Here is a 17896-nt window from a genome sequence, read left to right as displayed (position 1 = left end):
CTTCTTCTTCTTCTTCTTCTTCTTCTTCTTCTTCTTCTTCTTCTTCTTCTCTTCTTCTTCTTGTTTCTTCTTCTTTTTCCTCCTCCTCCTTTTCCTCCTCTTCTTTCTCTTTCTTTTTTTTTCTTTCTTTCACTACCATGCAGTGTCTAGTTGGGGTATCATCCCTACGTGGTAGGATAATTCCACTAAAACTTATTATATATGTAAACAAACACACTCACACATATATAAGTATGTATACATATGTACAGAAATTTTCTTCAGATTGAGTTATTTACCATAAGCATATATAATATTATTGCACATCCATTGTGATGCCTGGACTTGATCCAGTGGTACAGGAATGACTGTGGAAAGTATCACTGGTTGAATTTGGCTAGGTAAGAGCTGCCCTGGGCAATGTCAAACATTGCCAGAAGATTTTTTTAAGTAGGTGGTATAATCACTATAGATTAAAAAAAAAAAAGACACTGTGATAAACGGAGCCAAGTGTGGTTGGACTCCAGAAGCTAAGGCAAGAGGTCACTGCTATCCTAGGCTATATAATGTTACCTTGTATCAAATGAACAAAAACTGGACAATCAAGAGGTTCTCGAAGAGGAAAGACTATTATTTTTGATGGAGAATTTTAGAAATGACCATAATAATATAGTAAGGGCAGTAAAGCATTGTCATTGTCTGAACATGGACCTATTTATTTTTCCTTGTTCAAAGCTCATAATACCAACTAATTATAGCAATTACCTTTAGATAATTGTTTTCCTATCATCAAACTAACATTAAAATCTATTTATTGGTTTAATTTATACCTATTAGAATCTACATTTCAATATTGGTTTAGCCTGACTAGATTTTATTTTGAGTTTGCCTCAGTTTCTGTCCCTTAAAGCAGAGAAATAAAGAATATGGAGTGCTGCTGAATTAACTGTCTCTCCTTGAACTCCCTTGTGTAAATAATGGGAAAGCTACAAGCCTGATGAATAGAGACTAATCTATAGGGCAAGGAGGACAAAGGTTACTGTTACTTAGAATCCTCTAGGGCTCCTGTAACTCTGAAACAAATCATGGTCACCAAGAAAAAGAACCCTGAACTTAAATAGTTGCCAGGGCCTCTTTCAAACATCACAATACAGATCACTATATCTCCACAACCATGTTTCATTTATCTCATGGTCCCTGGACTGAGAGTTTGCCACACTGATTTTGCTTCCTAACATCTTGAACACAATAAATAGATGCTAGTATGGAACGGAAAGATACTCGAGACCAGAGCAACAGCCTGGTGTTGTTAAATTGAAACATCGTTCAATGGCCTTCTGCAAACTTAAGAATGTCTAAAGACTTCCCTTTGAACCACCTCTCTTTCCTTTAACTGATTGAATGTGGCTTTTTCTCAGTAGCCAAGTGTCATTCCAGCTCAAATGACACCTGCCAGGACAATATGGCCTGGAGCTGAAAAGACTTTTAGTTCTCTGTCTTTAGAAGACAGTGTCATGGTGTAATGAGAGCTGTGGTTCACAGGAAACACAGGTTTTCAGAGCCATGCTAGACATTCTTAGGGATATGAAGAGACCTTGTTAAATTTACAGTCTGTTTAATCAGCAGCAGGATTTGAATATTTATCTGGCCAGCAAAGCAAAGTAGCAAGTTACAGAGAAAATAGAGTTTTCATTGCGATTATAATATAATGGAAGATCCATGAAAGACCAAAGCACACGGAACAATGCTGTAGAACTATCATTATTCTAATCAGTTGAACTATGCAGAAATATTCACAGAAATGTCATTTGAATGTTATTTCTAGTGTGAGCATTGGGAAATGAGAAAATCATCAGATCTGTCTTTGAAAATCATTGGTACCGATTCCAATTACCACAGTGAACATCCTTCTCAATTGTAGATTAGTTGTTCCACTCCAAAGTACTTCACATGTTATTTTACAAAAGCAAAGTAGATAAAGTATGGAGAAATAGTCTATGATACCTGATATGCTATAATTTGGATCAATTATTTTATTTTATTTTTAATTATGTTTATGAGTATGTGAGTATGTGCATAAGAGTGCAAGTGTCAGAAAAGATCAGAGCTAGGAGCAAACTTTGAATCCTCTTTAAGAGAAGTGTAGCCTTTTAGCCACAACCATCTCTCTATCCAAAGGGAAGATTTTTAAAAAAATTTTTAAATCCAGTTTCTCATAGAAAACTAAAAACTCCGGAACTAGTATCTGAAAAATTGCTCTCAAATTTGATGTTCTTTCTTTTTTATTTATGTATTTTTTTTACAATTCATTCATTATATATACCGATTGAAGGCCCTTGGTGTACTTTCTTCTAGGCTTCTGACTATGGCTTTTTCTTCCATTCTATCCTCCCTCTCTCTTTCTGTCTTCTCTCTTGCTGTGTAATTTTATTTATTAAGCTGACAATCATTGTATATCTGAATTATGCACAACATAATGTTTTAAAATATGTAAGCATGCAGAATGAATGAACAAGGTGAATTAAAATGTGTATCACCTCATATTTTACCTATCATAAGACCTTGAGCCAGTTCTTCCCATCTCTGAGATTTAATTTCCTCTAATTATAAAATGAACATAATTGATGTTTTGTTGCTGATAATGTCAAGTAGATGCAAGGAAATTAAATGAGGTAACATGTGAGAGAGCGCAGCAGCCAGCTTCACAGCTACCTTGTAAGGAAAGGAAACTTCTTGTGAAAAATTTATCCATTCTCATTAGAAATGAAAAAAAAAGTGCTGCTTTAGAACTGTACTGGCTTAGGGTGCATAGACCCACTAGAAACAGAGCTTCAAGTTGTAGGAGTCTACGTTATATTTCCAATCTATTTTTAAGGGCCACTTGATACAGTGATAATTTCTCTCCTGAAGTTCTCCCTTTAGTTCTTTTTAATAAAGTCAGGGGGTATTAGCATTCAGAGCACAGGGTCAGTCCAAAGGGAATACAATGGCCTCTGCCAGATATCTTCCAAATACTGGGAGCACTCAGCCTGAACTCATCTCTGGGAAGTGCTTCTGAGGACTACTGCTAATACAATAAGCTGTGTCACAGGGTGCTCACTCATGCAAGTCTCGTTCTCCTCTTTTTTTCAGCAAGGACTGAAAATAGTTCACCATGCAGAGAAGACACTGTCCAGCTTCTGCAAGTGGCAGAAGAGCATCAATCCCAAGAGTGACCTCAACCCTGTCCATCATGATGTGGCTGTCCTTATCACCAGGTAACTCAGAGGCTATGTGGAAAGAAGAGAACTGGTCAAGGAAGGCCAGTGACTCAGGGTCTTGTCAGGTGTTCACGCTCTTGGATTCTCACTATTCTCTGCTGTTCTTGGTCATTTGTTTATTATTATTACTATTATTATTTACAATTTATTCACTTTGTATCCCAGCTGTAGCCCCCTCCATTATCTCCGCCTGGTCTGACCCTTCCTCCCTCTTCACTCCATATGCCCCTCCCCTAGTCCACTGATAGGGGAGGTCCTCCTCCCCTCCTATCTGACCCTACCTATCAGGTCTCATCAGGACTGTCTAGATCCTTTTTCTCTGTGGCCTAGTAAGGCCATACTGCCATGGTGAGGTGATCAAAGAGCAGGCAACCAAGTTTATGCCAGTGATTGCCCCTGGTCCCCTTACTAGGAAACCCACATGGGCTACATCTAAACAGAGGGTTTAGGTCCTCTCCATGTACGGCCCTTGGTTGATTCATCGGACTCTGCAGTCCCCGTTAGGCCCATATTTTTTGGCTCTGTTGGTCTCCTTGTGGAGCTCTTGTTCCTTTCTGGTTCTTTTTATCTCCCCCTTCTTGCATAATATTCCCTGCACTCTGCCCAAAGTTTGGTTATAAGTCTCAGCATCTGTTTCAATACCTTGCTTGTTAGAGTCTAGAATCTGAGAAAACCCAAAAAATTGTTAGGTCTTACTTCAAAAGCCTATATGCCACAAAATTTGAAAATCTAATTGAAATGGACAATTTTCTTTATAAATTCCACTTACTAAAGTTGAATCAAGATCAGGTTGTTTGTTTGTTTTTTTTTAAAGTCCTATATCCCCTAAGTAAATAGAAGCAGTCATAAAAGTCTCCCCTGTTTGGTCATTTGTAAAGCAGGAATGTGGTCCTTAACCCTCTGCTGGCTCATGCCATGGAGAGGACATGCTAGTAACGGCATGTTAGACAGAGCTCTACTTTCTTAAGAACTACATTTGTTAGCAAACAAGTCTCTTTTCCTATCATAACAAAGATTCTGCCTTTATGATTGTCCTTTTTGCACCAAGAAATCTACTTTTAAATCTTTTGAAGATCTCTGTAACCTCATCTGGTGGACTTTCCAGTTCTTTTATTTCTATTTCATCTTCCCCTCTCCAATTTATAAGATGCAACTCTATAGGAATTTACCTTTTCCAACCCACTCCTGACTGGTCCTTAGGATACAGTGCGCACACACATCCCCAAGTAAGCAGAGTGATCTAACTATATCTATTTCCTTTTCACCCTCATACTTTTAATATGGGAATATACTGCAGTAGCAGGTCACTTGCCTAGAATTAGTGAGGCCTTGGGTTCAAGGCACAGCATCGGAAAGATATAATTTTGTTGTGATCACACATGGATCTTATAGTGCTATAAAAAAAATAAACCTAGATGCTGAAAAAGCATTTGACAAAATCCAACATCCATTCATGTTTAAAGTACTGGAGAGATCAGGGATACAAGGCACATATCTAAACATAGTAAAGGCAATATACAGCAAGCCTATAGCCGACATCAAACTGAACGGAGAGAAACTTAAAGCAATCCCACTGAAATCAGGGACAAGACAAGGCTGCCCACTGTCTCCATATCTCTTCAACATAGTGCTGGAAGTCCTTGCTAGAGCAATAAGACAGTCGAAGGAGATCAAGGGGATACAGATGGGAAAGGAAGAAGTCAAATTATCACTATTTGCAGATGATATGATAGTATATATGAGTGACCCCAAAAACTCTACCAGGGAACTCCTACAGCTGATAAACACCTTCAGCAAAGTGGCCGGATACAAAATTAACTCAAAAAAATCAGTAGCACTCCTGTATACAAAAGACAAAAGGGCTGAGAAAGAAATTAGAGAAACAACACCATTCACAATAGCCACAAATGACATAAAGTACCTTGGCGTAACCCTAACCAAGCAAGTCAAAGACTTGTATGAAAAAAATTTCAAGTCTCTAAAGAAAGAATTAGAGGAAGATATGAGAAGATGGAAAGATCTCCCATGCTCATGGCTTGGCAGGATTAACATAGTAAAAATGGCCATCTTACCAAAAGCAATCTACAGATTTAATGCAATTCCCATCAAATTGCCAACACAATTCTTTACAGACCTGGAAAGAAAAATTCTCAACTTCGTATGGAATAACAAGAAACCGAGAATTGCTAAAACAATCCTCTACAATAAAAGATCTTCTGGAGGTATCTCCATCCCTGATCTCAAGCTGTACTATAGAGCAACAGTTATAAAAACTGCATGGTACTGGCATAGAAACAGAATGGTGGACCAATGGAATCGAACAGAAGACCCAGAAATAAACCCACATACTTACGGACACCTGATTTTTGACAAAGATGCCAAAACCATACAATGGAAAAAAGATAGCATCTTTAACAAATGGTGCTGGTCCAACTGGATGTCTACATGTAGAAAAATGAAAATAGATCCATACTTATCACCCTGCACAAAACTGAAGTCCAAGTGGATCAAAGACCTCAACATAAAACCAGACACATTAAATCGGCTAGAAAAAAAAGTGGGGAATACCCTAGAACTCATTGGTACAGGAGAAAACTTCCTGAACAGAACACCAACAGCACAGGCTCTAAGAGCAACAATCAATAAATGGGACGTCATGAAATTGAAAAGCTTCTGTAAAGCAAAGGACACCGTCATCAAAACAAAGCGACTGCCTACAGATTGGGAAAGAATCATCACCAACCCTCTATCTGACAGAGGACTCATATCCAATATATATAAAGAACTAAACAAGCTGAAAAGCAACAAACCAAGTAATCCACTTAATAAATGGGAAACAGAGCTAAAGAGAGAATTCTCTGCAGAGGAATATCGAATGGCAGAGAAGCACTTACAGAAATGCTCAACCTCATTAGCCATTAGAGAAATGCAAATCAAAACAACCCTGAGATTTCACCTTACACCTATCAGAATGGCCAAGATGAAAATCTCAAGGGACAACACATGCTGGAGAGGTTGTGGAGAAAGGGGAACCCTTCTCCACTGCTGGTGGGAATGTAAACTGGTACAACCACTCTGGAAATCAATCTGGCGCTTTCTCAGACAACTAGGAATAGCGCTTCCTCAAGATCCAGCCATACCACTCCTAGGCATATACCCAAAAGAGGCGCAAGTACACAAAAAGGACATTTGCTCAACCATGTTTGTAGCAGCTTTATTTGTAATAGCCAGAAGCTGGAAACAACCCAGATGCCCCTCAACTGAAGAATGGATGCAGAAACTGTGGTACATCTATACAATGGAGTATTACTCAGCAATGAAAAATAAGGAAATCATGAAATTTGCAGGTAAATGGTGGGACCTGGAAAGGATCATCCTGAGTGAGTTGTCCCAGAAGCAAAAAGACACTCACGGTATATACTCACTCATATAAACATACAATATAGAATAAACCCACTAAAAGCTGTACATCTAAACAAACTAAGCAAAAGAGAGGACCCTAACTAAAATGTTCAATCACCATCCTGAAAGGCAAAGAGGATGGACATCAGAAGAAAAAGAAAATAGGAAACAACCTCGGAACCCGCTACAGAGGGCCTCTGAAAGCCAGAAGAAAACAGGAAACAACCTTGAAACCTGCCACAGAGGGCCTCTGAAAGCTTCTTCAGTATAGACTGTCAAAGCCGATGCTGAGCCTGATGGCCAACTGATGGGCAGAGTGAATGGAATTTTATGTAAGAAGTGGGAAATAGTAAGAGCTGGAGGGAACGGGAACTCCACAAGCAGAGCAACAGAACAAGATAATTTGAACACAGGGAACTTCCCAGAGACTCATACTCCAACCAAGGACTATTCGTGGAGATGACCTGGAACCCCTGCACAGGTGTAGCCCATGGCAGTTCAGTGTCCAAATGGGTTACATAGTAATGGGAAGAGGGACTGCCTCTGACATAATCTGATTGGCCTGCTCATTGATCACTTCCCCCTGAGGGGGGAGCAGCCTTACCAGGCCACAGTAGAGGACAATGCAGCCACTTTTGATGAGAACTGATAGACTAAGATCAGAAAGAAGAGGAGAACCTCCCCTATCAGTGGACTTGGGGAGTGGCATGCATGCAGAAAGGGGAGGGAGGGTGGGATCGGCAGGGGAGGAGGGAGGGGCTTATGGGGGGATACAAAATGAATAAAGTGTAATTAAAAAAAAATAAACTTTTGGATCCAAAACTTTAAAAAGTTAATGATCTCTTTTATCAATTCAGGCTTTTTGAAACCTATGATTATTCACTGGCTCAGTAAATATTTATTGACTTCCTTCTATATTCCTTATAACAAGGGCTCATATAATAACAGGCATTAGTTCTTGCTAGGCAGCTTCTGTGAAGTGACAGACATCCAGAAATCTAAGGATGTGTACTAAAAGAGCCCTCCTCTCTGAGGAAGAACCAGAGCCATTGTGCTTAATGTGCTATCCCACAGGGGTCTACTGGGCAACCTAAGGTACAGTAGTCCCTAGGAATCCACTGCTACAGATGCATACCCAAAGCTTCCCTTGGAACATATTTGCATATAACCAGGCTTTAGTACTTTCACTCAAAAGCAGGATTCTGATAGTTGAAATTTCAGGTGAGGGTAACACAGATGTATGTATTACATAGGATCACTTATCTTCTACATTAGGATGATCCTGTCAAAATGTCAGGGCTATCTTGTTTTGGGTGGCCTGTTTTTCATATGACACATACCCAGGGCCTTCTTAAGTTTATGACCTTAAGATTTGTCATTTGGATCTTGACAATTCTTTATTGTGGAAGCTTTTCCTGTGAAAAATATATAGCCTCTGATCTTTACTCATGAGAATTGTATCCCACATACACAACTATAAGAATCCAAATTATTCCCAGACCTTATCAAAATTTCCTTAAGAAATAAGTAAGATGAAAATAATTTTCTACTCCTCATCATACTCAAATCCCTGCTTTAAAAAAAATCTGGTAAAAAAAATAGGTAAGAGAAGAGGAGAATGAGTAGAAGACTAAGCTTTGCCACTGGGGAACTATTCTGAGACCCACAATGGCAGTGCCTTATAGAATTGCATTCAGTGGAGGGTAGATTTGTAGGAATACCCTACATGTATGTTTCACGTGCAACCTTCTAAGGCATAGTTTCCTGTATATATCTCTAGTATATTATAAGATAGCCAACCTCCCTTGCAATGCAAATTTCCTTGCCTCCATGGATCATATTGTCATAATTCCTGTTTTCTCCCCCTTTCCCTCTCTTTAATGCAAAGCACTTAGTAGGTATTCCACAAAAATTATGTAACAGACATTGTCTCCTTTCGAATCAAACTGAGAGAGAGTTAGTAGATTAGCAATGGGTGTCATACAATTTTTCCCCAACAGGCCTCTGATGAGTTGCAATTTTAGATTAAGTAATAAAAGCCCTTCCCACAGCCAATGTTATTTGGCTGAAGACTGTGTGCTCTACCTATACAATATTCAATACTTCACCAGCTGCTGACAGTGGACATGTGACTCATATCTACAGTGCATATGAAAGGGGCTGTTTCTCTCACTTCCTAGTGCTACCCACTACCATTTAGAGAACTAAAATTTCTCACAGGTTCTACAAGTGTAGAGTTTTCCATTGCCCAAATGACACAGAAATCAAGAGACCATTTGTTGCTACAGTTGGTGCGCACACAACCCCAGGAGCTAATAGGCTTTGCAGTTAAAGTCTGGGAACTCCACCGGCACTTATGCTGATAATCAAAAGCTCTTCTTGTGCTTGAGGAAAGTCTCGTGACTCATTAATGACTCTCTCAAAACTCTTTTCAACAATTGAAATAATCTGTCTAGGCTATAAGAGCATGCTTTTATTTATTTATTTATATCTCAAAGCTGTAGTATTTTTTTTTTAGGTTCTAGGAGTCTTTCCTTCTCTTTTTCTAGCTAATTGCTGGTGCGCTGGTGTGAAGGGTAGCACAGATTTCACAGTGTGCGCATGATACGCACATACATGCATACAAATGTGCAAGCTTTATTAGTACTATGACTAAGTAATTGATTTGATCTCTTTGTGGGATAGTGGGAGAAATTACATTTGTCATGAAAAACAAAACAAAACCTCAGATGAGTTTTGAGAATAGACTTCAGAAAGACCAAAAGGAGGTTTCATGTCTGAAAAGAAAATTGCTAACTATCTCTTCCTTATTCAAAGTTCAAATTACCTTTTATTATCAGGGCAATCTTTTGTTGGCCTAATAATACTAGTTTCCTGATATGATGAGCAAAAAAGCAGTAAATAAGGTGATTTACATTTCCCCAAATACTTAAAGTTTGAGAAATTCAATTAAAAGATAAATGCAGAGAAACTTTAACCTAGCAACATGGCTACTCTGGCATAGGATCACATCCAAAGACCTAGGTCTGTATGATCTGGCTGGAATACACACCTTTAATCTCTCTGGCTAGAATACAGGCATGCTTTCAGTACACACCTTTAATCCCCCACAAATGACATCTAACTGAGCAACAGAGAAAATGTCAACTTAGAGAAAGATTTGACAGAATGAGTCAAAGATAGGATCTGCCCAATTCTCATGAGGACAGGAAAGAGAAGCTACTCAAGAGCAAGAGAGAGAGGAGGGTGAGAGAAAGTTGGGTTGAGAGAGAGGGAGGGAGGAAGAGAGAGATAGAGTAAGAGAGAGACTAAGAGCAACACACAGACTGTGGAGACAGTTCAGAATAGTTCAGTGTAGTTCAGTTGAGTGCAGTTCAGTTTGTGGAGTTCAGAGGCAGTTTTTTTTTCTTTAATTTTATCTTTCTTATTAGTTACATTTTGTTAATTCTGTATCCCAGATGTATCCTGCTCCCTCATTCCCTCCCCAATCCCACCCTCCATCCCTCATCTCCTCCCTGCCCCTTTCCAAGTCCACTGATAGGGGAGGACCTCCAGAGGCAGTTTTTTTAAAGCTTAACTTTTATCTATTCATTTTAAATCCCAGTCATAGCCCACTCCATCCTCTCCTCCCAAGTCTCACCTTCTCCCTGTTTCCCCTATCCCCCTACCTACTCTTCAGAGAAGGGGAGCCCCTCACTCACCCACCCAGCCCTGCCACATCAAGTAGCATCAGGACTGAGAGCATCCTCCTCCATGGTGCCCTAGCAAGGCAGCCACACCAGTGGGAAATGATCAAAAGCAGGCAACAGAGTCCATGTTCCTCTTACTAGGAGACCCATATGAGGACTGAGCTGCCCATCGGCTACATCTGTATAGACTGCCTAGATCTAGTCCACAAGTGGTCCTTGGCTGGTGATCCAGTTTCCAAAGTTTTTCTAAGCAGAACAATTTAATAAGAATCGAAGAGAACCAGTTTGTATTAATCAGCTTGGAGGGGAGTTTTGAACCAAAACAGCAGAGTTGCAGCAGCCAGTCAGAGTTCAGAAAGAACTAGAAAGGGTGAGCTTATTCAGCAGTAAGTCTCGAAGGCTCAAAACATTCTAGGGCTAGGTTAGAGGATGAGGGCTGGAAGCTGAAGCCTTCAAGGTCTGTGATTGTAGAAGATTAAATTGTATGGAGTCTAGAAGCTTCCAGGCTTAAGCCTAGGGGTAGTTATATAGAAACACTCTGGGCTCAGCCCAAGCCATGTATTCATAAAGCTTTGGTACGGCTTTCATCTAATGTCTTCATCTGAGGAAATAAAAACATTTCCAGATAAAACTACAATAAATCCAATGACTTTAAAGCTGATCCCTGTTTTTATATGGACTTTATTTTAATGCATGCATTAAAGACACAGATGATAGCAGTTTATCCTGGTACATTTTTATGGGAAGTGTTCTCAAACATTTCTTTGGGTATTTAAGCATCTCTGTTCTCTGCTTTCAGAAAGGACATCTGTGCTGGTGTCAATCGCCCTTGTGAGACTCTAGGACTGTCTCAACTGTCAGGAATGTGCCAGCCCCACAGGAGCTGTAACATCAATGAAGACTCTGGCCTCCCGCTGGCTTTCACCATTGCGCATGAAATTGGGCACAGGTAAAGGGCTAGAGCAGCAGAAATCCATTCGCCATGCTCACGTATCAGTAGCACTAAAGGAAGTAGACAGCACGGTAAACTGAGAGTTGAGAGATCAAGTTTGCATGTGGCACAGGCTTGCCCACCTGACTTCTGTACCCTCATCTGAAAAGTGGGGACAATACCATATTTCACAATCTTCATCTACTCTGTCTTTACCATGTATAACTATTATATATTAAAATTGACAAGACTCCCTAAAAATGCCATTTTTTTTGGCTTCTTTGCTTGGGTTTTGTTTAAGACATAGTCTCACAGTGTAGCCCACAATGACTTGAAACTCACTGTGGAGCTCAGGCTGGCCTTCAGTTCGTTACAGTTCTCCCTTTGGCTCCCAAGTAATAGAATTATAGGCATGAGTCTCAACATCCATCTTGGAATGACATTTTTTTTAAGTTCCCTAATATCACTTACCTTTATTGGTTAAACACTCCATGGTAATAATGAAGACCCAAATTATCTCCAGTCCTATTCCACAATAACAGCCGTGTTCATTTTCAAGTGGTCAAACAATAATTCAGGGGTGACAGGATGTGATGGTTAATCTTCATTGTCAGTATGACTATTTACAATCACCATGGAAATATATATTTTTGAGTGTATCTATGAGATGTTTCCAGAAAAATTTAATTCAAGAGCTAAGACATACTTTGAATGTGGGGTGCATCATCCCATAGTCTTTGTCACTCAATTAAAAAAAAAGGATAAAGTGGTCCATTTATCTCTACTTCACGGCGGCTGATGCAAGTGACCAGTTGCCTCATGCTCCTGCCAAATGTCTTTCCCACAGTGATCCTCAAACTGTGACTCAAACTGAACCCTTACACCTCCAAGTTGCCCCTTTCAGGTATCTTGCTACAGCAATGAGTAGTAAGACCGTAGACAGCTCATTTTGTCTTTCTATACTAACTCTATCTGTTAAATCAGTAGGCTGTGCCAGGCAAATTCCTAGGTGCTGTGATTTATTAAATCCTCACATCACAGCCTCAGTGACAAATGTGATAGCTTTTAATATCTTTGGCTGCCAAAAATTCAGAGAAAAGAGAACATAGATGACTTTTTACATGATGGTTGGAGTACCGGAGGAGCTACAACAAAATGCTAATCTTGGAAAGCCAAGCAATGGCTGCCAGTCACAGTATAAGGAAAGCTATTCTCATATGCATGCATCCAGGCCTCCTCAACCTTGCTCGATAGGGAAGGAGGCTCCCATGGAGGCTGTGGTGCCAATAGCACCTTCTGGCAAGTGAATACAGCAGAGTCAAACTGAGAAGTAATTGTTTAAGACCTTCTCGGCAACCACATATTCAATGTGAAGGAGCGTTGAGAAAATGTAGCTTGATAATACGCAAGTGAAAATGTTATTTACGTTTAGAGAATGGATGCCTTGCAATCCCAAGTTCAACCTGGCATGAGAAGGGAAAGCTAAGTTAGTCTTCCAACAGCAAGTTGACTCCAGTTCTGAGACAGTTGTTGGAATCACTATCCGGACATCATATATCTATCATTGGTATGACCATCCGGACATACATCAGTTCATTAGTATGACTATCTGCACACATGCCTATCACCTTTGTGAGGAAGGCTGGACGTATTTACTGCTCCTCAGAAGTGGTGGACTGCTTGGCAGACTGAACTGGGTACTGTCTACAGTAGTTTGCTATTGTATTACCTGGGGTTAAAATGAATGCTAGCTCAGGGCTGGTCAGTGCATCTGGAAATAAAATGATAGATGCTGTATTCTGTGCTTGGGTTGCTGATGATGTGGTGTTTCATATTACACAGGGAAATGAGGATCTGGGTCTGAAAATGAATCCTTATAAATAAAAATTGTGTTCTGAAAAAAAAAACTTCAGGGTAAACTAGGTCACTAAGAAGGTGATTAGAGGTGAGTATTTGAGAGTATTTGGAAGGGCAAATGCCAATAAGGAAAAACAGTGAAGGGAGAGGAGGTGATTAAGAGGTCAATCACCTTAACTTTTCCTAGACCCTAATTTCATGGGGAAACTCTCAAAAAGATTGTGCTTCAGAGTGATTCCACACAAGGAAGAAAATCCTGAGTCATTTTACATAAGATATTATTAAATCATTTGTCAAAGTTTGTCCCCAGGGGCCTGTATGCCATCTTAATACCAGCATGGTAAGAAAAGGTAGGATATTCTCATGTGTCCTTGAGGAAAGCAAAAATAAAAATAAAAAATAAAAAGAGTAACAAACAGTCTGTCTGCCCCAAGATCATTCACTGAGTCAAAAGAAATTGTCTGGACAGTTTGATAGTTGTAATGACTCAATAAAATTACATGGATTGCTTATAAAAGAAAGAAAAAAATGGCACAATACATGAATATACATTTCACCAAAAGAATATACAGATGTCAAATAAGCATAAGAATAGTTTCTTTAGTATCACTAGTTACAGGAAAATGAAAATTAAAGCTACGCCTTTGTGTTACTACACACCTATGAAAATGACTAATAAATATTAATGATTATATATAATAAATATGAATAATGACACCTAATGGTAGTGAGGATGCAGATGAAGTCTATTTGATGCTAGCGGGAATCTAAAATAGTTTAAACATTCTGCAGAACCTTTTGGTAGGCTTTTTAAAACTAAGCCCACAATTACCATATGACCTGCAATTATTTTCCTGGGTTTTCATCTGGAAAATAAAAATGATAATTTGTGCTCACATAAGAAGATGTACATGAATGTTTATAAAAGCTTATATCCAAACTGGAAATGAATCTTGAAGCATTTGAACCCACCAAGGTTGAGAAACTCTGATGAGTTTCTAGTCAGCAATAGATGGAATAAATTATTAATATATGCCACTACCTCAATACGTCCCTAAAGCATTCTGATTAATGAAAAAGATCACGCATGACGCGCCATTCATATAGCACTGTGGAAACAGAACTCTGAAAGAAGGGGAACAAAATTATAGCAAAGGAAGACATAATTAAAAGAGAAGGTATGGAAATGTAGGTTACTGGTTATCACCTACCACTGGTCAGCCCTAAGGTCAGATCCATAAAAGCATCATTATATGAAGTGAGCAGATTGAATTTACATATTTAGAAATATGTACAGCAACAATTAAAGGAAAACAGTCCTGAGAGAGAGAGCAAGATGGGTGCATGAGTTGAGGGAGAAAGGGGATGGGGAAAGGTTATGTAATTCTATTTTAATTAAAAAAAATAAAATATTATTTACTTAAAACTGCCACATGAGGGATCCTGTAGTAATAAAACATATTACATTGTGATGTTATGCTATCTTTGTCTTGCAAAATATGAGCATTGAGAAAAAGCAGGTGAAGATAATCTCTGTGCAGAGTTTTGTATGATAGCACCAGAAGCTAAAGTTATCTTAAAATAATAAAAGAAGTACAGAGAACTATCTCAGAACAGCTTGTACAGAAATACCCCATGCTTCTTAGAAACTTTCTCTCTCTCTACTAAGAAGTTCATCATTTTGGACTGGAAATGTTGCTTACTTGGTGGAATTCTTGATTAGCATCATGAAGCCCAGAGTTTGACCCTGGTACTGCATGAATCAAGTATGGTGGCACACAGCTGGAATTTCAGCACGTGGAGGTAGACTAGAGGTAGCTGGGTCACAAGTTCATGGTCAGCCTCAGCTACATAGCAAGCTAGGGGCTACCCTGAGCTGCATAAGACCCTGTCTCAAGATTACCTTATTTGTGAATTTCTTTTGAGACTGGCTAGCGAGTCTTTTCTAGCTACTGAATACATGGCCTTCTGCGGCAAGCATTTCAGGAGCCTGGTGGAACCAATGGGCAGCAGCCTGAGGAAGCCTGTCCAAGAGGATTTCACTTCATCGCCTTCTTCATAAATGGGTAGCAAAAGCTTTGCAGGCTGGCTCCATGTCTCACTTTGTAAACAGCTCCTTTGGAACAAAAGTGGCTTCCTGTGATTTTTAATCACTTTGGTGGGCCTGTGAATTTCTCCTGTTTAATGCCCGTCTGCTTTCTGTTCTCATGTTTTGTGTCAGCTTTGGCATCCAGCATGACGGAAAAGAAAATGACTGTGAGCCTGTGGGCAGACACCCGTACATCATGTCCCAACAAATTCAGTATGATCCCACCCCGCTGACATGGTCCAAGTGCAGCAAGGAATACATCACTCGCTTCTTGGAGTAAGTGCAGTTCCCTTCATGACAGCCTCTCTTGGTCTCTAAGTCAGAAGTTTCAATGAGTTTCCCACAGAGGAGTTAATGCCAGGAGAAGACTTGGTTTCATTTTCCAGTGCACAGTATCATCGAAGGAATGATGCCCCTTCTGCTTGACTATGACCCCCATTCACAAGCAAGTGAGCAACTGCTTCTCCCTCATTGACCCTGCCCCAATGAAGCTTTATATATGTAACCATAGAGTAAGTTCTTCGAGAGTGACAAGTTGGAAATGTTCAGTCAAACTTGTTAAGAATAAGATCACGATTGTTTCCTCCCCCCCCCCCACTGTCTACTGTTTTGTCTTTGTCACCTTGACACACACTATGTGGGAAGGAAAGCCTCAACTGAGAAAATGACTCCATCAGATGGCCTTCAGGAGAGTCTGTCCTGATTACTGATCGATGTCCTGAGCTGTGTAAGAAAGCAGGCTGAGCAAGCCATGAGGAGCAAACCCATAACAAGCATTCCTCCATGACTTAAACTTCGGTTCCTCCCTCCTGTTTCTACCTTGGCTTCCCTAACTGATGGTCTGCTAGTAGAAGTATAAGAAGCAGTAAGACCTTTCCTTTCCAAGTTGCTTTTGGTCGTGGTCTTTATCACAGCAATAGAGACCTAAGTAGGAAACCTACTATTGGATTTCCTAGATAACAACTACACTTTTTCTATTGGACATGATTTGCATTTCCTTTTATTACCTTTCTTCCAAGGCCTGGGGGTTTCTCATGCTTACAAGAATAAGGCTATCTGGAAGGACAAAGAATAAATTAAGATGAAAATGTCTGTTGCATGAGTGGAGAGCACCCTAAGCAACTGCTCTGTTTTTTGTTGACTTGTTGCAGCCGAGGCAGGGGATTCTGTCTAGATGATATCCCCAGCAAGAAAGGCTTGAAGTCCAACGTCATTGCCCCTGGAGTTATTTATGACGTTCACCACCAGTGCCAGCTCCAATATGGCCCAAATGCTACCTTCTGCCAGGAAGTGGAAGTAAGTGCTGGCTTCTTGGTGGCTCTGGTGGGGTGGTGCAGGACTTGAGATCTGCAGCATGCTGGTGGAAGTGTCAGAAAATGTTTGGAAACTGGAGATCCAGGCCCAGAAATAAAAGCTTTATTTTAAGTATACTCTTATTTATACAAACCTTTCATCCAACTTTCTTAGAGTTCTATGGAGCCACAAATCCTATAAAACTTGGAAGCAGTTCCAGGGTGATTTACAGAGATTATAAGATTATAGTATTTAACACCTTTGAATTCTATAGTAGTCAACCTATTCGTTAAATTTGCATTCTCTAAATTTTCCAATTGGTTGCAGAGTATCATTAGACCACAGGGGTGGACTAAAATCCATCCCCAGTCACTCTTCTCTTTATTTTCAGGATCTAATAGATAAGTCAAGACTTGGCATTGTGCTCTTCAATAATTAGCATCTCTGTATTGCCTTCTTTGTTACCACACTGTCTTGATTCTGCTTATCCTCTCTTGATATTCTAATGACCTCCCAGTCTATTTACTATTCAAATTGCTATTCCTGTTGTTTTAAAAGCACAAATCTAACCATGCTGCTGTTCTTGAGTCACTACTATTCACTGGATACAATGCCAACTCCTGTGTCACATATATTTTTTAAAAATTTGGACTCAGCCTACTCTGCATTTTGCAATAATTTCTTTATGGTTGATAGATAATAGATAGATAGATAGATAGATAGATAGATAGATAGATAGATAGATAGATAGATAGATAGGAACTGATAAATACTGCTGTCTGAAGTATAGCAGACAAAGGTTTTCTCCCATTCTGTATGTTTCTTCTTTACTTTGCTCATAGTTTCTTTTGCTGTGAAGAAACTTTTCATCTTCATGTTTAAAATCAATTTTTGGTGCATGTTATCTTTTTATCTTCTAAGTTACTAGGTCTTCCTCAGATATGTTTCTATGCAGGATTTGAAAGTAAAACAGAGTTCAAACTCATGTTTGTTTTCCAGAATGTTTGCCAGACACTGTGGTGCTCCGTCAAAGGTTTCTGCCGCTCTAAGCTGGATGCTGCTGCAGATGGGACACGGTGTGGTGAGAAGAAGGTGATGTGTTGGTCTGGGGAAGATGGTGGGAGGGCAGTTAACGTGGAGCTCTTGGAAAGAGGTGGGAAGAAGGCCCTGAAGGGGGTGATGAGCACCCAATGGCAGTCACATCATCAGACCAGACACAGGAAATGACCCTACTTCTGCTGCTCCTGTCCAACCTTTGCTGGGACCAGTTGGTCCATGAGAAAGGGCTGAGCATAGTTCTGCACTTTACTTGTGGAGCAGCAGTCCAATCTTCCCCTGATGAACTACTATGGAGTTTCTGGTCTCTTCTGAGCTTGCTATCAACTTTCATTTTTGA

General features: G+C 39.8%; 1 protein-coding gene across 2 annotated transcripts in view; it reads left to right on the top strand.

Moving 5' to 3' along the window:
- Adamts12 (ADAM metallopeptidase with thrombospondin type 1 motif 12) overlaps positions 1-17896 on the top strand; it is a 290333-nt gene that overhangs the window by 149636 nt on the left and 122801 nt on the right. For both annotated transcript variants that reach the window (XM_055601146.1, XM_055601145.1), the window contains exons 6-10: positions 3112-3236; positions 11130-11279; positions 15340-15483; positions 16359-16503; positions 17500-17592. In XM_055601146.1, coding sequence (XP_055457121.1) covers positions 3112-3236; positions 11130-11279; positions 15340-15483; positions 16359-16503; positions 17500-17592 — 657 coding nt within the window. The remainder of the gene's footprint in view (positions 1-3111; positions 3237-11129; positions 11280-15339; positions 15484-16358; positions 16504-17499; positions 17593-17896) is intronic.

The sequence above is a fragment of the Psammomys obesus genome, unplaced genomic scaffold (genome assembly GCF_907164565.1).
Source record: "Psammomys obesus unplaced genomic scaffold, mPsaObe1.curated_primary_1811, whole genome shotgun sequence".
In the NCBI taxonomy this organism is placed as follows: domain Eukaryota; kingdom Metazoa; phylum Chordata; class Mammalia; order Rodentia; family Muridae; genus Psammomys; species Psammomys obesus.
The sequence above is the reverse complement of the archived record's forward strand: the minus strand, read 5'-3'. Positions and strand labels throughout refer to the sequence as shown.